The 25,135-nt window shown below is 47.5% G+C and overlaps 1 protein-coding gene across 4 annotated transcripts in view; it reads left to right on the forward strand.

Annotated features, from left to right (window-relative positions):
• Positions 1–468: 468 nt before the first annotated feature.
• The window catches only part of Cmtr1 (cap methyltransferase 1), a 46,978-nt gene continuing 22,311 nt past the window's right edge, over positions 469–25,135 (forward strand). The window contains exons 1-8 of one of the 4 annotated variants that reach the window (XM_021259890.2): positions 469–650; positions 2,681–2,885; positions 13,213–13,364; positions 15,337–15,495; positions 18,541–18,633; positions 20,407–20,478; positions 21,512–21,606; positions 21,727–21,799. In XM_021259890.2, the coding sequence (XP_021115549.2) occupies positions 2,753–2,885; positions 13,213–13,364; positions 15,337–15,495; positions 18,541–18,633; positions 20,407–20,478; positions 21,512–21,606; positions 21,727–21,799 (777 nt within the window). In that variant the 5' untranslated portion in view covers positions 469–650; positions 2,681–2,752. The remainder of the gene's footprint in view (positions 651–2,680; positions 2,886–13,212; positions 13,365–15,336; positions 15,496–18,540; positions 18,634–20,406; positions 20,479–21,511; positions 21,607–21,726; positions 21,800–25,135) is intronic. The other 3 variants (XM_004846655.4, XM_021259892.2, XM_021259894.2) reach the window with 3 other exon arrangements.

Genomic DNA, 25,135 nt, shown 5'->3' on the forward strand with positions numbered 1-25,135 from the left:
TTAATGCAGAAAGACAGACATAACCTTTCCTGTGCAGAACTGGGCAGGGACGGTGGGGAGTCAACAGCCATTCCTCATTTCTCACAGTAATGGGGATTGAACCCAGGCCTCCTCACTGAGCTACACCCCCAGCCCTTTTATTGTTTTATTTTGAGACAGGGTCTAGGTAAGTCGCTAAATTGCATAGGGTGGGCTCAAATTTGTGATTCCCCCGGCCTCAGCCTCGGAGAGCTGGGATTACAGCCTAACGCCCACTTTAACTTTGAGCCGTTTTCCCTTCCCTAGAGCCGGAAGAGCCGATGCTTGGTTACTTTCGGTTTTGCACCCCAACCCCCCCACCCCGCTTTGGGCGCAGGCGCCCTGGACTCCTCCCGAGGCGGTGGGAGGTGGCGGTGGGCGGAGCCAGAACCGGAGCGGCCTTTCCCTGGGCCCCTGGTCGGCCTGGGGGCGGGGCCGGTAGTGACATGACGTCATTAGACTGCGCGCAGAGCGCGACGGCGCGGCCGGCGAAGCGGGACTGGCTGGTGGGAAAACGAAACTGCGGGAGGAGGCGGAGGCTCTGGCAGCAGCCGGGCCGGTGGCGACGGCGACGACATTGTCGGCCTGACCCCTCCTTTCCGCTCCCGGGCAGCTCGCCCTCTCCCCTCAGCGTGAGTGTCGACCTGAGTGCCGACCGCGGCCCGGTGGGAGCGACGGGCGGGTGCGCGGGCTCGGCATCCTCCCCTTCCCCGTCGCCTCGGCCCCCACCCGAGGCCGTGACTCTTCGCCTTCTGTCCGTGTTTCCTCCAGCCCCCCCCCCCCCCCGCAGCTTCCTGGAGCCAGAGCTGTGGCTGACACACGTCTTGCACACACGTTCGCGCGTTCAGCGTTATTTTCAGCAGCAAAGAGCGGCCGGGGCACACGAGAGCACCTCTCTTGTGTGCGGAGGGGTGGCTGTGCGAAACCCAGGCCCAGGGCGAGGACCCTGCACGGAGGTCTAAGCCCTTCCGATGGGGACCCAGACCTCCCCTTCGAGGTTCTTAGCCAGCGCACGTTCTTCTGGCATGTGTTTGTCGCTTGAAGTAGGCACTAGTTAGCTACGTGGCCTTCCCTTTTTGGGCCTCCGTCTTTTCCATTGGAAAATGAGAGGTTGGGTTAGATGACTTGTTAGGCCCAAATCTAAGGTGGTGTGATTTAGGAGGGTCAGCACCTGCTTCCCTTTACACAGCGGTTTTCTCTCCTTTATTTGCGCACACCTCAGCAGTCCACATTGAGTTTCCCGTGTTTCTAGCCTCCTAGAGTGGCTTAATTATCCGAGGAGCCCTTTTACATGTGCTGTGGCTGGAAACAGGCTCTGTGATGGGCTTCAGCTCACCCTTCAGGGGTTTTGGGGGAGATCTGAGACTGTGGTATAAAATGAAGTGTGGCTGGGTTTGGGATCGCTTTCTGATTGCTGCTCTCCTGTTCTTCCCGCTTCACCAGGACGATCTTTGCCAGTGCCAGTTAAAAGATTGCTTCCTCAGGAAGGATGTGATTGTGCATTGGGTTGACTGCCTCCTCCTAGAGCTAAAGAGAAGGGAAAAGTGATCCAGGTTTTTGTAAGCCTTTGAGGATCAGGCGCACCTTTGGCATTCTTTGCTTCCTTTTTGTGGCTGCAGTGACCCATGCTGTAGGCCTGCACATATCTTTCTGGAGGGATTGCAGCCCAGCTGGTCACCCACCCGCTTTGCACCTGTTTCTTGTTCTTTTTTTTTTTTTGGTCTGAGTTCTCTATACCCAATCAGTTATGTGTAAATTGTGCTGTTTTCACTTCTTTTCCATAAGCTTTCAGGGTCTCATAATCATTTCATTCTGTTTCCACCCCTCCTATTTAAGTGTATACGTGGGCATGGATGGGGGATGACATGGTGCTTGCTTCTTTCCATTCTTTTTTGTGGAGATAGGTTCCGATTTTTTCCCCCCATTGGTCCTGGGGATTGAACCTAGGCCCTTCATACTCAGAGGCATACCCCCCCTCCCTTTTCTTTTTAAATTTTGAGATGGTCTTACTAGTTGCCCTGGCTGGGCTTGAACTTGTGATCCTCCTGCTTCAGCCTCCCGGAGTGCTGGTATTACAGAGATGTGCCACCATAGTTGGCTCTATTCTTTTTGTGTGTGTGTGTGACACCACTGAGCTAAATCCCCTGCGCTCTTGACTGTGTTCTTAAAAGTTTTGTTTCTAGGGGCCAGGGATTTAGCTCAGTGGCAGCACGCCTGCTTTGCAAGTGTAAGGTCCTGAGTTCGATCCCCATACCGCCCCCCCCAAAGAAAAAAGTGTTGTTTCTATACCTCAGTCCAATGATCTAGCTATCTCCAGTTCTAATATCTTTCCTACTTTTCTTCAGCCCTGAGCCACCTAATGCTCTCATTCCTTACGTAGGTAAAAACTTCCAGTTTGTTCATATTTTCAAACATCATGAAGTAAACCAAAACCTCATATTTGTATGTTATGTAATCTTGTACTTGTTGTAGTGGCAGTAACCCAGAGGCTTCTGGATCTGTGACTACCACCTTTTTCAGTAAAGCTAACAGCTGTTATTAAAAACCAGGGCTTGGCTAGCGTTCTTCCTAGACAGCATTCTGAGGAGGAGCTATTCAAGTGCTGGCACTGGAAGATACTTGGAATTGCCAAATCTCATCTCATTGATGATCTATACTTTAGAATCCTTGCTGTGATCACAGTGGCTGGAAGCCAAGGGCAGCTGACTGTCTGGATTTATGGTTGCAGTTAACAATGAAGAGGAGAACTGACCCAGAATGCACTGCCCCCATCAAGAAACAGAAAAAAAGAGTTGCAGAACTTGCGCTGAGCCTCAGCTCCACATCGGATGATGAGCCTCCCACCCCTGTCAGTCATCCAGCAAAAGGTATGTTCGCCTGTGTGGCCTGAGGCCACTGGCCATCTGCTTATTTGAATCCCCGGTGCTTGGAATAGAATACACTCCATTGGCCCCCGGGAGAAATTTAGGCAGATTCTACAGAAAGATGCTAGCCATAGCTTCTTCCATTCGGCTGTCCTACTAAGAGTGGGGAAACTTGTTTAAATTAAAAGATGCTATTTTTCCAGAATTGTCTTAGTTCTGTTGCTGGTCCTTCAGTAGGTGGCACTCTTGCTGCCTTAAACTAGTTAGAAGTGGAGAGCATTGAGTGTTCTGTGTTTTCATAGCTATTAATGGTTGGGGCTCTTAGAGGAGGGGCTCTTGGTGCAGCTGCCTGGCCTAATTCTCAGATTTTTGCATGCGGTTTTCTCAGTTCCTTCAGCAGAAACACACAGTGGTAGTGGAGCATCCCTGTGTTTGCTGTATGCATTAATCTCAGAGGATTTCACTGGTTTGGTTGAAAGTAGCATTTTGCTGTGCCTGTTTTTTAGGGTTATAGATACAGTTTCTGCAGATGCTTTCTGAGAAATCATGAAGTGCATAGTAGCTCGCTCCAAGTACCAAGCAAGTAGAAGTAGCTGTATTTGCACTATGATTCACCAGCTGTGTTCATTTGCAAGGGCTGCTGTAACAACTTGCCACACACTGGTTGCTTTAGCAACAAATTTATTTTCTCATGGCTCTGGAGTCTAGAAATCAGAGTGTCAACAGGGCCACAAGGTCACTTGGAAGGCCCTTAGGAAGACCTTCCTGACCTTTTGTGACTGCTAGCAGTCTTAGGGATTCCTTGGCTTGGGTGGCAGCCTAACTCCAATCTGCTGCCCCCTTCCCTCTGTGTCTGTGTCCAGATTCCACTCTTATAAGGACATTACTCATTGGATTAGGGCCCGCCCTCATCTACTACTATATTACCACTTCTTAGTTACATCTGAAAAGACCCCATTTTCAAATTAGGCCACACTCACAGGCTCTAGGTAACATGATTTTGGGAAGTGACGATGTACTCAACCCAGCATACCAGCAGGCTTGCATTTTGCATGCTCTGTGGTATCACTGGTAAACTGGAATGAAACTTGGTAACAGATTGGTGATGGAAAGGGTGTGAAGCTTCCTCTGAGTGTGGTAGGAAATACAGTTTATTCACAAGTGGGAGGCTTATTGCAGGGCAGTTACTCGTCTGTTACTGGGAAGCTGGCCAGAGAAAGGCTTGACAGGTGGTCCAGCTAATGGAGTATTTGGTGCAGCTGTGGTCCAGGCTGGACAAGAGGTGCTCTTAGAACCTTGTGTGTGCCTTTAAAGTCATGGTAGAGCCAGCTGTGGTGGCTCACACCTGCCGATCCTGCAGACAGGTGGGGGGGGGGGATGATTTAAGCCCACAAGTTTGAAACTAGCCTGGGCCACAAAGTGAGACCTTGTCCAAAAAAGAAAAAAAAGTCATGGTAGGTGAAAAAATCTATGTGGTTGGGGTTCCTAAATGGGAAAACAAAAACACACTGGGTACATTGGTTTACAGATTGTTAAGGAGAGGGAATTTGGCCTCCTGCCTGGGATTTGAGCAGCGTGGTAAAGGTCACATCTCCTTGGGTAGAGTTCAAGGTTTGGAGAGATGCCCACAGAGGAAAGGGAGAGTGAGCAGTCAGGGAGGCCTGGGGGTTGGAGGGATCCAGTTATAAGTGGATTTGGGGGCACAGTTGCTCTCAAGTAACATCTCTTGGAAGTAAGGAGAGAACAACTCCCAGGGAAAGGAAAGTCAATGCAGTGATAGCTTAGTTCACAAACTTAATTCTTTCCACGATGCTGGTAGAAGAATCCGAATTGCAAGCATAGTGGGTACCACTGAATATAAAATTTAAGTATCTTTTAAGAAAACTAGTCTGATTTCAATTTCAAGCTTTTAAAAATGTGACTGAACTGAGATTGCCCTTGCTCTTTGTACACATAGTACACATACTCCCTTTATTTTTACCAAATAGGTTTAGCCTTGTCTGGAAGTAGCACCATGAGACTTGGGACTGACAGTTGCTGTTGTGTGCCCAGAACAGAAATTCAGAGGGGGCCAATCTCTTGTATACTTCTGACATAGGTCAGCAGGTCTTTTTCATTTGCAGAAAATGAGGCAGAGGCAAACCCACGTGGCCACACTTCTCTGGGTTAACTTTTTTTAGGAAAACACTGCTCCACATAGATGCAAAACTGCTGTCTGTGCCCCCTCCCTCCCAATGGTGGGGAAAATGCTCGCCAAGTATTTACTGGAGAGAGTTGGTGAAAGGTAGCGATAGTGTCTTCCAGGAAGCTGGGGATGCTTCACACCTTTTGTTTTGCCTATGACTCCTCTAGACTTCGGGTCATTTCATTAAGTTCTTAGGCTTTGTGCGTCTGTGTTCTGTGTGGGCTTCTCCTAGGCAGGCCCTGGACAGTCTGCCTGGTTGTTTTTGCTGTTGTTCCAGAAACTTTGTGTCCTTGAGATGTAGATGCAACTCCCTACTGAAATCCTTGTGGCAAAGCAGGGGTGTTTCTGTTTGCTCCAGCGGCTTCTATCTGGACATACAAATAGGTGATTAAAAAATACTCCTTACTGAGGACAGTTAGGGAAACAAAAAAGTTACTATTTCTGTCCAGACCTTGTTTTTCTTCCTCTGCTAGATCAATGTGATGACTCATTAGTAGATCTGTTTAGTTTAATCAGTTGTTTATTTTATATTATTCACAACATAGCTTTGTTTCGGGCACAGCGGCTTGACATTTGGCCAGAGTAAAGGGAAAAAGGAATGCTTCCCTGGGCGCTCTGGCGCCATTTTCTTTTGAGTATTCTAAGGGATGTTGGAGGGCATTTCTAAGTGTAAATAAGCTCTTGAAAATCTGCTGTCATGTAACTTTTTGAAGTAATGAGAGGCAGATGAAGTTTTGGGGGCGGGGGTCCTTTCTCACAGGGAAGCTGGTCTAGACCTCCAGGAAATTTCCCTCACCCACGAGCCATGTGGGCTTCTGGTCCTCTTGTGGCAAATAACTTTGGAAGTTGCAAACCTCCTTCCCCTCCAGCAGGTTGAATTTTGTACTAAATAGGCTGTTTACCCTGAAACCATCGCTTTCCTGCCAGCTCAGATTCATGAACTTAATCAAAAACTTCCTTTATCGGTATCTGTTTAAATTGCTCTAACGAGTTACCATTTGTCTGGCATGAAGGAGAAATTGAGTTTTTAAACAGGAATGAGTGTGTTCCTAAGCAGTGGTTAGGCAGGATGTGATATTTATTAACATTCGTAATTTATTCTTTTGTGCTGCTCACCTTGGCCATTAGTGGTTGGAGCTGCCCCACCTTACGAGTTGTCACTGTCATTTTAATCTTCGTGTGTTTGCCCTGCTGTTCTGTCACCATGTGAACAATTTTGCCAACAACTGGGAAACCTTTGGTTCCCCTGTAAAGTGAACCCTTCTTCAAAGTGACTTAATGATTCCTATCAGGTAGAGAAGAAGTCTTAAATGAAAACCCTAAATATTGTTTTGGCTCTGTGGTAGATTGGAGAAGGGGAACTCCTGGGGAGTAAATGGGGCTGTCACCCAGCTTTGGCAAGTTCTTAATGAAACTAATGATTTTAATAGACTGACCTTATTACTCCTGTTAATTTATGTCCTCATTACAAAATTGTTTGCTCAGTGTTTGCTAAATTCTTACTGGTCTCGGGAAGCAAAACCTCTTCTTTAGTTCCTGCTGCGGCCATGACGCTTGTCTCTTCATCTGAAGAGAGTGGCCCCAAAGGTCCAGGGGCAAAAATAAGTAGTGGCCCTGGCATTCTGTGGTCATTAGGGTGAATCTGTGGAACTTTCTCTTAAATCATGGCAAGCTCAAAACTGGCTTCATGTGTTATGTGAATAAAAGGAAATAAGGTTTGTTTGCTTCCCTGGCACCTTTTTTGATCTCTGAAGGAATTACCTAGTAGGGAATATTGTAGCTCCTCTTACCCTCGTGCTTCGAACCTGGAAAGGGTAGCTTGTAGTGACTAAGGCCTCGGGAGGAAGAGGGGAGTGGAAAGATCTTTGTGTCACATTCTAGTGATGGAATTTTGCATCAGAGTCACCACTGATTTGCCTAGTGAGCCTTCCACCCAAATTTCATTCTGTCATTTTTGCCCAAAGGTGTTAAGAAGATCAAAGGAAATTAGATCTCCCTCTCTGAGACCAAAAGCAGCAGGAACTCTTGTGTGCCCAGGAGTGGAATTCATGCCATTTTGGTATGCACTGTTGGGTCCTGGAGTGAATCTTCACAGCCCGGCAGCTTTGAGAGCCCTAGAGCTAGAGCTGGACCAATGCACACTCTCCTTTGAGGCTCCCAGCTATAGCCTTTGTACTGAGCTACATCCCTGGCCCTCTTAATTATTTTTGTTTGCTTTTTTTTGGTTTTTTTGGTACCGGGGATCGAACTTGGGACCTTGCGCTTGCGAGGCAGGCGGTGGAACCGCTGAGCTAAATCCCTGGCCCCCTGGCCCTCTTATTTTGAGATAGGGTCTCTCTGTATTATCCTGGCTGGGCTCAAACTTGCACTCCTCCTGCCTCATCCTCCCAGAGTCCTGAGATCACAGGTGTGGCCCACCATGCCTGGCTGGATGCCGAGCTTTTAACCTTTTCATAGGTAGGCCTAGGAATGTTCAGTGGGTGAAAGGAATAGTGGTGCTTTCACATTGCAGCCTCTGGTTAGCCAGGAACCTGAGTCCCTGGGTGCCCAGCAGAATCTTAAGTGCTGTGCCGGAGCTGCCCACCTTCCTGGGACCACTCTTTCTGTACCAAGCAGTACAGGTTGAAGGCACAGAAGCAACTGAGGGCAGAGGACCCGCACTGCTGGACCTGCAGTTCTCCATCACATTCGCAGTGTCGCAGAGCACATGCACCTCTGTCCTTTAACTGGAGGTGACAGCTGAGAGGCCTGGGGACAGCCTTGAGCCGTTCAGGAGGCCTTGCCCTCAGATCTGCTCCCTGATTTCTCTGAAAGGAACCAGTCTCTTCCAAAGGCTAGAAATGCTAATTCTTCATAGTTTTATTTTTTACCCTAATTTTCAAACTGATGCATTTCTCTTTCTCACAAATGCAGAAAAGTGCAAAACAAAATGAGTATCACCTCACCTCCCGGTTTCCATGGTTACTCATTGTTAAGTCCTGGGTTTGTCCTCCTGAGTGGCAGTCTCCGGCATTCTTTGATGTGGGCTGCAGTGGTCCATGTAAGCAAGGCAGCTCCGTATTAAGGGGCTTGAACAGCACCTTCACACGCAGGGGCAGGTTTCGTGCTTCTGTGCAGAGTCGTTCTCAACCACAGCTCTTCCTCACTAACTCACTAGAAGTCAGCATTTTGATTTATTCTGATTTTTTTCCCACACATGTTCACTTGCCTTTTTCCCCCAGAATCTTACTCCTTTTTTGTTGGTACTGGGGATTGAATTCAGGACCTTGCACTTTCGAGGCAGGCGAGGTGCCACTGAGCTAAATCCCTGGCCCAAAATCTTATATTCTTAAATGCATATTTAGGACTGGAGTTGTGGCTCAGTGGTAGAGTTCTTGCTAACGTGCATGAGGCCCTGTGTTTGCTCTCTAATACTGAAATGAAAAAGCATATTTACCTTATCTATTAGATTTTTAAGCTCTGTGATAGTTGTTACTTTTGCATATTATCTTATGATATATTGCAACGACCTTTTGTAGAACAGGTCCTGAGCCAAAGTAGTTGAGCTGTTAAGCAGTATCAGCATTCTGAGGTCTGACATACCATATTTCAGCCTACCGGGGCTGAGGTGGGGTTAAATCACAGCTGATGGAGGGCCTAGTCCTCTGTTAGGATGTACAGTAGATCTTTACATGGGGGCGACCGTTGAGACAGGGTCTTGCTCAGGCTGGCCTTGAACTTGCCTTGGAGTCCAAGCTGGCCTCAAACAACAGTCCTCCTGCCTAAACTTCCCAAGTGGTGGGATCATGTGTGGGTGCCATCATGATCAGCTTGATACTTAAACTTTTGAGGCCTGAACATTTTGTACTATTTTTATGAGGAAAAATCTTTTTCTTTTTCCTTTTTTTTTTTAACAGTACTGAGGATTAGACCTGGGCCCAGGGCTTTTGCACTGGGGTACATCCCCAGCCCTTTTATGATTATTTTATTTTGAAGCTGGGCGTAGTGGCATGTGCCTGTAATCCCAGCACTTTGGAGGCTGAGCCAGGAGGATTGCTTTGAGTTTGAGGCCAGCCTGGGCTACATAGTGAGTTGAAGGCCAGCCTGAACTACAGAATCTTGTTAAGTTACTAAGTTGCCTGGGCTGGCCTTGAACTTATGATCCTCCTGTTTCAGTCTCCCAGAGCAGTGGAATTATAGGCGTGTGCCACCATGCCTGCTATATGAGGACATTTTTTTTTCCAATTTTTATTTTTTATTAGTGTATGTTATATTGCATAATGATCACATTCCTTGTGGGGAGTTGGTACACGTATGAAACACATCTCAGTTCTTTATCTCTTTGCCTCTCCACTCTATCCCCTCCTTCTATCTCTTCATCTTCTTCCCTTTCGCAAAAGATCTCCCGGGCTGGGGATATAGCTCAGTGGCGCCGCATCTGCTTGGCAAGCTCAAGGTCCTGAGTTCAATTCCCAGTATGAAAAAAAAAAAACATTTTCTCTCTATTTATTATCTTTTAGTTTGCTTTTTATTTATATTTTGGGTTTCTCAGAAAAATCATATAAGCTTGTGTGTCTGATTTATTTCGTTTAACATTATAGTCTCAAGGTACATCCATTTTCCAGAAATGACTGAAGTTTTTCATTTTTTTTTTTGGTACCGGGGATTGAACTCGGGACCTTGCACTTGTGAGGCAGGCAGCAGAACCACTGAGCTAAATCCCCGGCCCCTAGTTTATCATTCTTTTTTTTTTGGTACCAGGGATTGAACTCTGTGCTTGTGCAGTAGGCGGTGAAACCACTGAGCTAAATCCCCAGCTGTAGTTTATCATTCTCTATGACAGTAGTACTCCATTACGTGTAAATACCACATTTTCTTTATCCATTATTCTGGTGATAGACACACAGGCTGCTTCCAAGATTTAGTGATTGTGAATTGTGCTGCCATAAACATGGGTGTGCATGTGTCACTGAAATATGATGTCTTTTTAACTCTTGGGAAGATACCTAGAAGGGGACTAGCTGGATTGAATGGAATTTCTTGTTTTAGGGTTTTGAGGACTCTCCATACTGATTTCCAGAGTGGTTGTACTAGTTTCCATTCCCACCAGCAATGTAGAGGGGTTTGTAAGAGGAAATCTTGAGCTGAATACCACAGTAGGTCCTCAGGAAGGTGACACTTGGCTGACAGATCTTTAAAGTCACTCTGAAAAGCACTTGATTCCTGTTAATAGAAAGCTCAGGGTGGCTGTTGGGGCTGCAGAGTTGACTGTGACAGTGCCTGCTCTCTAGGAGCGACCTTGCGTGGGCAGAGGGTACCTGGCTGGAAGGCAGTGCGCCAAGTGCCCTGCTGATGGGGCGCCTGCTGGTCCGACCGGGCGAAGTAGGGGAGCCTCGGGCCTGGGGGGCTGGGGAGGGCTTTCTCCTACTGCAGGGTAGGGAGAGGTGGGGCTGAGAGAACCGCCTTGGTGCTGTAAGAACTGTCCCACAAGGGCCAGGGATTTAGCTCAGTGGTTTCGCCGCCTGCTGGGCAAGTGCAAAGACCGGAGTTCGATCTCCGGTACCAAAAAAAAGAACTGTCCCACAGCTGCCCTCCGCTCCTTTCTGCACTGCTTCTGTAGCGGCCCAAGTTTGAATCTATATCTTTTTCTCAGCAGCTTCCCTTCTTCCCCTAAGGAATCGCACCAGGTTGCTGAGTCACTTGTTCTTCATATTTATTTTAAATTTTAATAGGCAGTATATTTACATGGCTCATAATATAAAAATATAAAAAGATAGTCCTTGTAATAGCTTGTGATATAAAATTACAAATCAGATTTCGGTTCTTTCACTTGTTCCAAGTAATCATTTTGGTGTTCTGTCTTCATGCTCCAGCCCCTGCCTATGCAGAGAACCCTTTTAATTGGTTTTGTATCTTTCTTTTCAAAGCTCAATTATAAAGCAATTTCAAGAAATAAAAATATCTATTATTTTTCCTCTTTACTGCACAAGAGTCAGGATGCCAGGCTCATATGGTGCACATGGCTCTGCTCTTTTATGATTTTTTTTTTGATATTGGGGATCAAACTCAGGACCTCGCACTTGCCAGGGAGGCCCTATGATTTATTTATTTATTTATTTATTTATTTATTTATTTATTTATTTAATTTATTTTTTTTGAGACAGGGTTTCACTGTGTAGTTTAGGCTAGCCTTGAACTCCCTACATAGCCCAGATTGGCCTTGAACTCGAAATCATCCTCCTGCCTCAGCCTCAGAGCTGGGATTACAGGTATGTGCCGTCATGCTCAGCTTCTTTTATGATTTTTTTTTTTTTGTACCAGGTAATCGAACCCGGGACCTTGCGCTTGCAAAGCAGGAACTGGAACCACTGAGCTAAATCCCTGGACCACTTTTATGATTTTTTTTGCTTTTTTTTTTTTTTTTTTGGTACCGGGGATCGAACTCAGGTCCTTGTGGTTGCACAGCAGGTGGCGAAACCACTGAGCTAAATCCCCGGCCCACTTTTATGATTTTTTGACAGTATGTCTTGGTGCTCTGTCTGATAACATCCCTACCATTATTTCCTGTTCTGCATTCTTCCTGGTTAGCAATTTATACTATTTTTCATGTGGATGTGAGACAGTGTTGACCAAAGTTTTGAGATGGTCTGTTTCCAATTTCAGGTGGGTTTGTTCAAGGAACTCCCTGAATGAAATTGCCCTGGGTTGCAATTGCTGTCAGGTAATATAGGTTGATATATCTAATGAGGGAGAGAAAGCTGGTCACAGTGACTGTCCAGACTGAGGACCATCTCACTTTGACATTGGGACAGGTACTCTCACCCATTATGGCTGTGCCTAGATGTCCCCCCAAAGCCTCATGCTGTCACAGGTGGGGCTTTTTCAGAGGTGGCTGAATCTAGTGTGTGACTCTGGGATTGATTCACGGTGCAATCTAGGCTCAAGGGCACCGGATTAAGGGTGTGAGTGCCACCTGCCCTAAGTAGTCTGGATAAGATAAAAGGGGCAGAAAGACACCGCTAAGGTCCCTCCCCTTGTTGCTTTTGCTGTCTTTTCCCACATTGAACTGTTTCTCCTCTGTGACGCCCTTCCAACATGTGCTGTTCTGTCTTGGAGCCAGCTGATTATGGATTATGGACTGAATCCTCTACAAGACTGTGAGCTAAATAGACTTTTCCTCCCTCAACTTTGGGTGTTGGGTATTTTGTCTCAGCAAGACAAAGTAACAGACACCACCCCTTCTAGAAACTGCTCAGGTGGTCCCAGTAGGAGCCCTTTGACAGGTCGTGGACAGTGAAGGTGACAGTTTAAGTTACTCAGTCTGACCTGCTTCACACGGTGGTTGTTTTAGAGTTCTACTCACATCCTTGTTCTTTTTTTTTTTCTTTCCCATGCTTTCCCCCTCCCCTGTCCTCTTTCCTCTGTGTGTTTATTATTTTGGTTTTTCAGACAGGGCCTTGCTTTACAATTGAGGCTAGCCTTCAACTCACTATATAGCCCAGATTGGTCTTGAACTTGATGGAGATCCTCCTCCCTCAGCCACTCAAGTGCTGGGATTACAGACATGTGTTACCATGCCCAGCTTCTCTTTCCTCTTGTTCTTCTCCACTTCTTTCCTTTGAGCCTGCTTTCTCTGGGGCTGCAGTGTAGACCACTCTGTTGCCTCTAAGTTTGAAAGACTTTGAAAGGAAAGAACTAGTTAAGGGATTAAACAGTCAGAAGCAGGTACTCTGCCGATTGTATCATTGAAAATGCTTGGTGTTAATGTTTGGGAATCACTGTTAAATAATAAACAGTGGCAGAAATGACAGTGTAGCTTCTACAAGTACACTTTGTGTTTGACAATATACAGTACTTTCAAAACATGATTTCATTTAGTCTTTCAGGAGCGCTATGAAGTAGTAGGCCTTACCATCCCACTTTTGATGTGGAAGAAATTGAAAGGGCAGAGAGCTCTCATTGTGTCAAGTACTCTCTGGAACTTTCAGTGCTTGGCCCAAGATTGCAGTTAGTCGTAGGTAGAGAGTAGATTTGACCCTGAGTCATTTAATGAACTTATGTGGGCCATGCCCGTACTGGAGACTAATTGAATAAATGAAGCTTGGACTCCTAGAGGCTTTTCCGTGCCATGAACTCACCCACACATTTCCCTCTTTTCTTTTTCAGTTTCTGTGACAAGCCTTAGTGAGTCTGACAGTGAGAATGAAGGGAAGCCACGCAGCTCTGACTCTTTTGATGATACATTCAAAGCAGACTCGCTTGTGGAAGGGACGTCTTCTCGCTACTCCATGTACAACAGTGTCTCCCAGAAGCTCATGGTACGTCAGTGCTCAGACCCGATTTCCAAGGCTGCCCCCATGGAGTGAGAGAGGGCAGTTTGTTTGTTTGTTTTTGTTTTGTAGCGGGGATTGAACTCGGTCCTTGTGCTTGCGCGGCGAAACCACTGAGCTAAATCCCTGGCCAGAGAGGGCAGTTTGTATTGTGATGGAAAAAGGAAGAGCTAGGGCATGAGTGTTTCCTCTCCTTTCCAGCTGCTGAGATTTGGCAGGTCACCCTTTGGGATCCCCACTGATGAATCACTATTGTAAGCCTTGAGAATCTACTTCCCTAAACCCCTAAACATGGCCCATGTCAGCATATAAAAAGGGTTCCTGCTGTGAGTTTTGCTTTACTGAGTAATCTCAAAACAAGCAGCTGGGGCCAGCCGGCCGGGGGGATTTAGCTCAGTGGTTCCGAAGCCTGCCTCACAAGTGCAAGGTCCTGAGTTCGATCCCTGGTACCCAAAAAAAAAAAAAAAAAGCAGCTGAACTCCTTTTCACACTTAGGTGCCTAAAATAAAGGGGAGTAGCCTGGCCCGATTCCCTTTCCCAGTGTCCCTCCCCACTGCTGTGTGAGAGAAGGAGCTGGACAGGAAGCCCTCACTTGCTCGTCAGAGCTCACTGTGTGTAGAGGTCAGTGAAGCCCTCGGCGGCTGTCTCTTTGCCCTCAGAAATGTCATAGTGATGGCTTCGTTTCCTGTGGGACTTGTTTAAGAAAGAGAACTGGCACTGCCGAAGTCACAGGTCAAAATTCTAGTTTGGGGACCATTGGATTTGGGGGCTCAAGGCTTGTGACACACTCAGCCTGTTTGACCTGGAGGAAGGATTCCATCCAGCTCTGGAGCTGGCACAGCTGCTTTCAGAGGGCACTGGCTCTTACTTGGATTGGAGTTCTTGGATTGGAGTTCTTTTATGAGATCAGAATCTGTGGTTTGAGATTGGGTCTTTGATCTTTGGAGTATCTGGATGAGTCTAGTAGGGTCACTGCAGTCCAGATTGAGCTTATTGAAAGTTGTAACTTTTTTTTCCCAGTGCCAGTAATTGAACCCAGGACTTTCTCACTGAGCTACATCACTCCTGATTTTTTTGTTTGTTTGTTTGTCTTTACTCTTTTTTTTTTTTTGTACCGGGGATCGAACTTGGGACCATGTGCTTGCAAGGCAGGCAGCGGGACCACTGAATTAAATCCCTGGCCCAGTTTGTTTTTTGAGACAGGGTTTCACCAAGTCACTGAGTTTGTCCCGACTGGGCTTGAATTTGTAATCTTCCTGCCTCGGTCTTCCAGAATGCTGGGATTACAGGCAGAGTTGCTGCATGCAACATTTAACGTAGAGTTTCTGTCCTAGGATCTTTTGGGGGGCCGGGGGGGGATTGAACTTGGGACCTTGTACTTTCAAGGCAGACTCCAGAACCACTGAGCTAAATCCCTGGCCCTGTCCTAGGATATTATTGTACTTTCCATACCCACGTTTAACAGGAAGCAAAGTTTTCAGTTAGTCTCTTGATTAAGTGGGTCTTGCAAGCTGTCATTGTCCTCACATAGTGAACCTGTTTGACTAGCTGAGGATAAGGTAGAAGTTACTGCTTGAAGCTGTTCCATTTTAAATTATGGTCTATCAGCTCTCCTCTGGATCTACTTTTCAGTTAATCAGACAAATTAGCTGGAAGGGTGAGTTGTGCAAATGTCCAATGAGATTCATTAAGTACTTCTGCTTTTAATTACAGCTCCGGTATGTGGACCTTTCTCATTTATCCAGCTTCTGATTGTCCTAGACTTTGACCCCTAGCGTAGAGAGTCACTGGGCCCACGGTTACCCTGCAGTTATTTATGCGGCTGCCTTCATTAGGCGAGGAGACAAACTGAGGCCTTACTCATCTGTATTTCTCAGACTTAGCACAGAGTCTGCCATGTGACAGGGGCTAAAGAAGTGTCTGTTGCACTAAATTAATTTTTCTCTGTTGTCTTTTTCAGGCCAAGATGGGCTTCAAGGAAGGGGAAGGATTGGGTAAATTCAGCCAGGGTCGGAAGGACATCGTTGAAGCCTCTAATCAGAAGGGTCGAAGAGGCCTGGGGCTGACTCTGCAGGGCTTTGATCAGGAACTGAATGTGGACTGGCGAGATGAGCCAGAGGTAACGAACTGGTGTGGGGAGCAGGAGCCCACTTGTGCTTTTGGAGGTGTGGCTTTACAAGACCCTGTTAACACACTAGGACTTGGGGACACAGTCTGGGCAGGGCGCTGAGGTCAGTGGAGTGAGTTTCTTACAAGGAAGGTAATGGGGATGTCTGCGTGGGAAACAGAAGTCTGGGGGTATGATGGGATGTCAGTTTGTTTCCTGTTGTTTTCTAGGTCTGCCTAAGACCAGTAGTGAAAGATGTGGAAGGCAGAGTTTGGCTGTAGAGAGCATTTAATGTGTAGGTACAGTTCTGCACTAGAGTAAGAAACCCCACAAGGTGGTGCGCACCCTTGGCCCAGAGAATCTAAGCGGCCAGATGAGCTCCCACTGCCTGCTGCAGGACTGACTGGATCGGGGCCTTTTGAGGTCCTTCCACCCCTCAAGTAAAGGCCATCCCAGACTGTAAGCGGGTGTTGGCACTGGTGCTGGTGCTGTGTGGCTGCTCTGCTGTGGGTTTAGGCTGTTTATCTGTCTGCAGACCTGTTTATTGTCCAACAAAGACTATTTCTGCCCCTTTTCATGGCATAGATATGTTGAGATTTTATTTTTATTCATTTATTTATATCTTTATTTCACAAAGGAGCTGATGTAGGTAATAATAAAAGCACCTAAAAATAACGTTGAGTTATCCCCATTTCAGAGTCAAGGCTGTGGAAAATAGAACACAAATATGGAGGCCTGTGCGTGGTTGCTATAGCTGAGTTTGAGATGTGTCTCTTGAACACTGGGAAATGGCTGTTGCTTGTCTCCCTGGTGTTCCAATTCAGGAGGGAGGTGCATGTGATGGAAGCCTCGTGAGGCTTCAGAGTGGGATTGTGACAGTCCCCCCAGGGGTCTGCAGTGGGCCTTCGGTGTTCCTGCTGGCTGCCTTGGTTGTGAGGAGATGAGGCCAGCAGAGGAGCAGATGGGACTGCAGAGTAGCTGAAGACTTGGGATTGGTGGTTAGATGTAGGCTTTTGCCGAAAATACTGTACCTAGTCCTGGCCTCGGCCATCTGAAAACAAGTACGCTGCATCTGGAGGCTTTCAGTGGGGCAGAATTTGAATGAACTTTGTTAAACTTAAATCTGAAGTTTTTTTCTTTTTTTGGTTCCGGGGATCGAACTCGGATCCTTCCGCTTGCAAGACAGGCGGCAGAACCACTGAGCTAAATCCCCAGCCCAAATCTGAAGCTTTTAATGGAGATAGACTAGGGTGAGGCTGTCCCCATTACCTTTTACCATAATTCAGTTTTTCTCTTACAGATGCCTGCTAAGTAAGAGTTTGGCCCTACCATCAGTTGGTAACCACTTTTTAGGGCACTTGGGTCTGGGTGGCCTGAGGTGAGGGTGATTGTCCACTCCTGGGGTCGCTGCAGGGAGAGCCTCGCTGTCCACAGCCCAGGACTGTGGAGTTTAAGGTTTGACCCTCAATGTGTACACTACAGGCAGCCTCATCGTGCGGACTGCTGTTGGGAGGTTGAGTTATATCCACTTGATAAAGTGTATATGCACTTCTTTTTTCTATAGTTTATAATTCACATTTATGCTTAAAGGTGATGGATTTGACCAGGAGAAGCCATGATTCACTACCAGATTCATAGACAAAAGGCTTCAGTAATTTTTCTTTTCAACTTTTCTCAGTTGATGCCAGTTGGCCTGCCCTCAAGACCTTGCATTGTGGTACCATTTTATGCCTTTCAGAGCATGCAGTATTACCTTTAATCACATTGCCTCAATTTGCAATGGTGAATCTCCTCTCCACACTTGCTTGGGAGGCAATCTGTGATGCTGCCATGCAGGTCAGCCATCTGGTTAAGCTTTATAATGCACGTCTCTCTAGCCCAGGGTACTTAGTCCTGGATTCGCAGTAGAATCCCCTGGAACTTTAAAAACATGTACCCTGACCCCATCTTGGAGCAGCAGAATCGTCACTCTGGAGGTGAGGCCCAGGCATCAGGACCTTTGAAAGCTGTGCAGGAGATTGTAATGTGCAACCACAGTGAGCCCCTGCGTTTGCCTATCAGGGAAAGTAATGGAAAAATCAAGAGGAAGCAGCCATTGCAGTCCCACTTTCTGGCCTGTCTTGGAATCGATGGAGGAGGAATACTGTTTTAAGTTTCTGGGATAGGTTGTGAATAGCACTTTGAAAGGCGTCAGGAGGTGAGACTCACAGGCCTTAAGTCTTCCTGATGTCCTTGCCTTTTTGTAGACTTCCATTGTATGTGACAGCAACCTGCTTATTTCTGTGTCCTCATTGTTCTGATTTTAAACCCCTTGGGCTAGGGATCTGTCTTTTCTTATTGTTGGGATAAAATATCCAACACCTACAAGTTAAAGGAAGAAAGGTTTCTTTTAGCTCACAGTTTATAGAGGTTTCAGACTGTAGTCAGCTGGTTCCAAGACAGGCAGTGTGGCTGAGGGACATGACAGAGGAGAAACAGTCCATGGCAGGGTGGACAGAAGCAGCAAGTGCTCAAGACAGGACAGATACGTGTAGATATATACTGTATATCCAGCTTCGGACCACACCACAGTGACCCATCTCCCACCAGGCTTCACCTCCCAGCATCACACCCAGCTGTACACCCGTCAGTGGACTGATCCAGTATCACACACCCACATCCAGTCACCTCCCAAAAGTGCCCCCCCACAAGGCTCTGGGGAAGCTAGGTAGAAGCTGTGATGGGATCTGTCTTATTAAGGCTATATTCCGAGCATTGAGCACATGGTAGCCATGCATCAAATAATATTGGAACAAATGGAAGAAACCGTGAGGATTTGAAAGTTTCTAAGGACATGGAGCAGAATTGGAGCTGCCCTTTGGGAGTCGGACTTCACAGTCCTGGCTCTCACTTTTCATGGCCGGTCACTGCACTTGGCTTCAGCATCATGGACCCTCCTCAGTCTGAGTTTCTCTGGGTTGTTTTGGGGCACAACTGTTTCCCAGTTATTTTGATGAGTTGGAGCAGAGATCCAAAGATCTGACTTAACTGATTTTCTTGCCTTTCTTTGTTTTGTAGCCCAGTGCCTGTGAGCAGGTGTCATGGTTCCCAGAATGTACCACGGAAATTCCTGACACTCAAGAAATGAGTGATTGGATGGTTGTGGGAAAGGTATGATTTCAGGAAAATGTGCCCCAACCTCTTGGTTTTCTGCTGACTTTTTTTCTCCTTAATTGCAATGTGTAAATATACTTGCAATGTGAGAAAAGTGTGGCTAGGCATGGTGGTGCATGCCTGGAATCCCAGCAGCCTGGGAGGCTAAGGCAGGAGGATTGCCAGGTTCAAGCCCAGCCTGGAAAGCTTAGTGAGTTATCGAGATCCTGTCTCAAAAACGGTCTGGGAAAGTAACTTAGTGTGAAGGCCCTGGGTTCAATCCCCCATTCCTCAAAAAAAAAGTGAATTGGATCATTCCAATAGGAATGAAGCTGTGTCGACAGAATGTCAAGGGCTCTACAAATATGCCTGTTTGTCCAGCTGGGGAGCTGTGGCAGGCAAGGTTTTCCTTCCTACTCATTTAACTTGCAAGGCAGATGAAACACATATCCTCTGTCCCTTCCTTGTGGATGCTTTTTGGGGTGGCTTGTTACATGTCAGTATATATCCTGGTCCCTGCTGGGCACCGTTCCAGGTAGATGAAAAGACACTGTCCCTGTCCTCAGAAAGTAACGGGATTATTATGGAGGGAATTTAGGGAATTTGTTTAACCTCATTCTGGAAAATGTGTGACTAAGGTAGGTGGCTACTAAAATCAGGGCAGTCTGGAGAGCTGCTCTCAGAGTGGAGGGCCTCGTGGAGTGGCCACGATCCTGTCGGAGGCTCTGCAAGGATGAGGCTGTCTTCCTCATGACACTGAGAAGCTGCTTGCCATTTTCACTCCCATCGTTCCACAGGTGTCCATTGGAGTTTTCCCGAGGGTTACGACATGTGGCACCACAACTGACTGAAAGGCGAAAGCAGGGAAGAGAATCTAGCCTTACTCTGTTAAGCCAGACATTGAAGAAATTTACAAAATGGAAAATAGAACTATTCTCCTCAGTAAATTTGTTTTTTTTAAAAATAGGGTTCTTCTTGTACAAATATTTATATTAATATAGCATATTGCTTTTTTAAGCTGAAATAAATATCAAAAATATCATTTTATGGGCTGGGGATTTAGCTCAGTGGTTCCACCGCCTGCCTCTAAAGTGCAAGGTCCCAAGTTCGATCCCCGGTACCAAAAAAAAAAAAAAAATTATATATATATATTTATATATCATTTTAATTTGTTCTAATAAACGTTAGTGTCTAACTCACAGACACAAAAACTCTTTGGAGTCCTTAGTGGGTTTTTTTGCAGCACTGAGGAAGGAACCCAGGGCCTTGCACCCTCAAGGCGGGTGCTCTACCCCGAACTTCACCCCAGCCCCTGCAGTGATTTGTGAGGTGCATAAAACTTGAGAGCACAGAGCTTGGCATCATCGGTGTAGAGGTCGTTGTCTCACTCAGACTGGGGCCAACTTGACCCCCATGAGGTGCTTTTGAGCCTCGGTTTTCAATAGTGCACCTTCTTCTCTTGGGGAGTGGGACTTCCTGGTTGAAGGACAGTCCCCCACCCCAGGCACAGGCTGCTGGGGTCTCCTCCCTGTCTGCTTTTCCCAGCCTCAGCATCCTCGAGCTGGTGTCCATATGGTGCGCTCCTCCGAGCTCCCTGGGGACCCTTCGTCTTGGAGCCATCTGGAATACAGCTGGAGAGCTTAGGACTGTCTCTCTCCCAGCCCTCAGGGACTGAGACTTCTTGGGAGGGATTCAAGAGCCCTCCTGCTCTGCTTAGTCAGAACCTGAATCTCTGCAATCACCCCATTCCAGTCACTCTCGGTCATTATTTATGGTTTCTTCTTCCTTTAGAGAAAGATGACTATTGAAGATGAGACACAGTTCTGTGGGGCGGAACTGCTGCACAGCATGCTGCAGTGCAAGGTGAGGCCTGCTGGGCCTGTGCAGCCCTGTGAGTGCCTGGCTGGGCCTTTCCACTTTTCCCTGCTGTCAGTTGTGGAGGTGCACAGCTAGGCTGTGTCCTGATGATGGGGTGCATCACATCCTGCTGCCTATCTGTGAGGCATCTTTTCCCTCGTGACTGCCTTGCTGTGAAGTGTGCTGTCCCTTAGTCTCAGTGGTCAGTTTATTGCAATCCTCAGGGGGCCTGGTGTATTTTTACCATCAGATGAACCTGGACTCAAACCCTAGGCTTATCTGCAGCTGTTTTGCTGTGTGACCTTGGGCCAGGTGCCTCATCATCTCTGAGTTTTAGTTTCCTCAACTACAAAGTGGGGAGAAAATACTTTGCTGGATGCTCTAGGAGTTTAAATGAAATATAGGGTGTGAAGCCCCTGTTAAGTGTGGCCTCCCTGGGACACTTCTTGGCCTGATTGAGGGTCAGGAAGCCTGTGCCTGGGGCAGAATGAGCCAGGGAAACTGGGGAGGAAATGGATGGAGAAACAAGGCTTCATACCAGCCTTGCAGAGTTACTTTTTGGCAGATGTGGGGTTAGGAATATCTAGAAGGTGACTAGGGCTTGGGGGAAGTGAGGAAACCGGAGGGGGAAGAGGACCCTCTGATGTGTGGGAGGAGCCGCAGAAAACCCCAGCCTTGGTTTGTGTCCTGTCTCTCCGGGCGTGCCCCGTCAGGTGAGCCTGAGCATCAGAGCTTGGGTTCCTGGCCAGTTGCTGCTGTTTGGGGTGGTGATTTGCTGTGAGGATTAGCGATACCAAGAGGCAGCCTCATGTGCAGCAGCATGTGCCTCTGTTTGGTTTTTTACCACTTCACAGGTGAGGGAGGTGAAGGTCACAGTGATGAGCAGCTTGTCATGGGTCACACAGGTAATTTCAGAGTGTAGTGAAGTAGGAGCCCAGCTTCTAGAGGGCTGTGAGTCAGGCACTGCCAGTGTTGAAGACCTCTGGCCCATCCGGAGGGACTGGGATGATGTTCACCTGGGCTTCTGATCTCTGGGCAGAGCGTGTTTGATGTCCTGGATGGGGAGGAGATGCGGCGAGCTCGGACCCGGGCCAATCCCTACGAGATGATCCGAGGAGTCTTCTTCCTCAACAGGTTTGCTGACCTTTCCCTCCTCCTCCTCCTTCCGACATGCACTGCGCCACCTCTCGTGTCAGCCTCAGCTCTCTGTACATCCAGAACTGAGTCGCGCTTCTCTGTCTTGCTTTGTTGCAGGGCAGCGATGAAGATGGCAAACATGGACTTTGTGTTTGATCGCATGTTCACAAATCCCCGGGACTCCAGTGGGGTGAGGATTCATGGTGCTGAGGGGCTGAAGCTTCAGTGGCTCCGAGATGGCCATTTGTTCAGTGCTAGGAGCAAGTCCTGCCCTGCAGTCTGGATGTGTTTTGCTTTCAGCTCCCCAGAGTCCTGCAGTGCTGCCATGGTCCCAGGAGTGGCTGGCAGGGCAAAGATCGACTCCAGCTGTGAGACCTGTGATTTCCAAGGGGCTGCTTTCTCTTTCTCTGAACAATCTTTATTCGAGATTGTAATTATGAGGCTTTGGCCTTTCTGAGGAAGTGGGGAGCAAAATGATTTTGTCCTCTGCTACATCTCATTTCTCTAAACTTTGACACTCCATAATGACAGGGAAAGAAAAAAAGGGAAATTTCATTGTAAAATTCCCTTCCGGGTTTGAAAGCGTTTTTATCCAGTCCTGGAAAGTTAGTTTTCTTTGACAGTGACAGGGCCAGGAGCCAGCTGCCCCCGAACCTGTTTCTGCTTCACTCACCCTTGCGCGCCAGGCCCCTGGTTTCCCACCGGCTAAAGAAACTTCTTTCCAAGTTCTTCACTGTCTCAGCGCCCCCCCGCCCCCCATGAACCGCCTCCTCTGTGCTGGCACAACTGCGTGCCGGCCCCTCCAGCCTTTGGTCATGTTTCTTTCCCAGGACTACCTCCCCATTTTCTAGGATCAGCAGGCAGCATAAAAGGGCTCTTGGAATTAGCATCTTGAGAAAATGAGGTTGATATAATGTTGATTTAATTTTCCAAGCTCCCGATGATTTCCTTTAAACCCCTGCCTGGCAGAGGAGCCTGTTAAGCTGATGGGAAGTCACAGCATCATTTTGGGCTTTTGAACGTGAACACCTCCAGCAGCTGGTATCTGGTTATTGTCTTTTGCTGTCATGAAAATGAAGTAGGTACCAGGATTGTACCATTCAGGTCGAGGGTGGAGATGTTAGTTACAAGGGAAGAGTGGCTGTGTTTGTGGCACTCCAGGCAGCTTCTTGACCTGAATTGATTGTTAGTGGCCACGGAGAATTGCCCTTTCAGAGGCGTTTCTCTGCACTCTGCTATAAAAAGTGATTTCTCCCAAGCCCTGAGTATTTTCTTCTCTCTTTTCATCTCTGTTTTCCCCTGAGGACTGGAGTGACAGCCAAGCCCAGCAGGCCCGGTGTTTTTTTCAGGCCAGCAAAGACTCCAGAGCAGTTCCCAGCAGAGGTGGGCAGGCTCGCACTGGGCTTGCTGGGTCTTGGTGGCTGCGGGGTCAGCCAGATCAGACTGAGAAGCAGAGAATTTGAACATAGGGGCATGTGGAGAGGGTGGGCGGCGGGCCGTTGTGAGGCTTTTTAAAGGTCTCTGATGCTGCATGCAGCGGTAAAGGAGGAAGAGACCAGGGGCAGAAAAGAAAGAAATTGTGTGCAAGAATTGGAAGAAACAAGGAAAGGAATTTAGATCGTGGGGTATATGGAAGCATATTAGAATCTGTTACATTGTGGGAGGGATTTGTGTGCCTGGGGAGTTGTTGGGGTAAGAAAACATTGGGAGATACTGTAACAAGACAAACCAAATGTCCATCTTTGTCCTGTTTCAGAGGAAATTAGCACTTACAGGCATAGGAAAGAGTAAAATAGGGAAAAGAACAAGAGTTTTGACTCTAAGGAGGTTGTTCTAGTTGAATATAGTATCATCTTAAGTTTGTTGAATACTTTACAGTTGAGGATGCCTTAATCCTACAGAAGCCTTGAGCAGTAGTCATGTGAGTCCCGATCCACGCTAAGGAAGCTTGAGCTACTGAGTGAAGTTGTGTGCCTGGCAGAGACTGCACAGCCAGTGCGAGGCAGAGCTGAGCGCCCCACTTGTCCCTTCTGTCACAGACTCTTGGCCATGGCTCGTGGGCCACAGGTCTGGAACTCATAGCATGAAATCATACCTAGGTCACCTTACAGAAGGGGAGATGCCCCCATTAATTCACCTGCCTGCCTCTAGACTGCCTTTGGCCCAGAGCAGCCAGAGCCAGGCTGAGCCACCCTCATTGTGAAGATGTTGTTTCCCATCTTCACAGTGTGTGAGGGCTAAGCATGTGACTGCTGCCTCATCACCACTGTGCTGACTGGGAAGTGCCATTAGGTCTTTATAATCCAAAAATAAGAATAATTAATGGCCCAGGAACAAAGAATGCTGGGGTGGAGTATCGAGGGAGCAGGGAAAGAGCTGATATGTCCCAGCATGCCTCAGGCAGGCTCGTCACAGGATGATGAAGTTTATTTTTAGCCGAAGTCACTTTCTCAAGCAACTTTTCTGCTGTTTTGATAGAGCTGGGTAGCTATCATCAGAGTTAAGACCCCTGTAGAACATTAGTAGTCAGTCTCTGTTACAGCTTTCCCCTGAAGCTTTCTGGTCTTTGTGTAGCAGTGGCAGAACTCTGTATGCCCAGTCTGTGGAGGGAAGGCTGAGGTCCCTAGGTCCTTCCTGAGGAATGTTCGTCATGGTCCCAGGCCAACCATAGTCCTCTGTGGTTACCCACTCCTGTTGTCACCATGCACGGCCCATCCTCTCTGTAGTGGAGGGTATACAGCCAGTGCTGGTCCGGCATCAGTTTGGGATCAAGAGATAAAGCTACTTGAGGGGCCCAAAATGTAATCAAATCAAAATTGAAATGATTCTTTTGGTTGATTCATTCCTGAGGTATGTGAGGGTGCTGATGGTTGTTTTGCACCCCAGCATCTCCTCTGTGTGCCTGGCTAGCACCGGGAAGAGGCACAATCGGAAGGAAGGGAGGACAAAACAGAGACCAAATGCCACGTGGGTCTTAGGTCAGATCCTGTGGCAGAAAAAGGCTGCTGTGAAATCTGATGTCTGGAGTTCACTTTTAATAGTAATGTACTTGTGCTGGTTTCTTTGTTTTGATGAACATACCATGGTTATATAAGGTGCTAACAAAACTGGAAATGGGTGTAGAAACTCTGCACTAGCTTGGCAACTTTTCTTTAAAATTATTCCAAAATGAAAACTTAATTGAGAGGCTGGGGGAGGGTGAGGAGTCAGGGGAGAAAGGGAAAGGAAGGCAGAGGAGAGGCTGTGGTTCAGAGAGGCAGGTCCTGTGGCTGGGAGGGGCGCGGGGAGCCCCACACGGGTTTGTCGGAAGAGCTGAGTCCGAAGGCCAGGCCAGCTGTGTTGCAGACTTGCTGTCTCGGTGCCTCTTTCCCCTGTCTGAACGGGGGCAGGCAGCAGCTGTCCTGCTTGATAGGACATGCAGGAGCTGGGAGCTGGCAAGGAAAAGACCTCAAGGAATAAAATGCCCCTCTGGTTCAAGTGAAGCATTGGGAGCCTGAGCTAGGCCTGGTGGTATGGAAGGTGTTCG

Source organism: Heterocephalus glaber, unplaced genomic scaffold (genome assembly GCF_053883595.1).
Source record: "Heterocephalus glaber isolate CG9 unplaced genomic scaffold, H.glaber_assembly_v1.0 deba00001497, whole genome shotgun sequence".
In the NCBI taxonomy this organism is placed as follows: Eukaryota; Metazoa; Chordata; class Mammalia; order Rodentia; family Bathyergidae; genus Heterocephalus; species Heterocephalus glaber.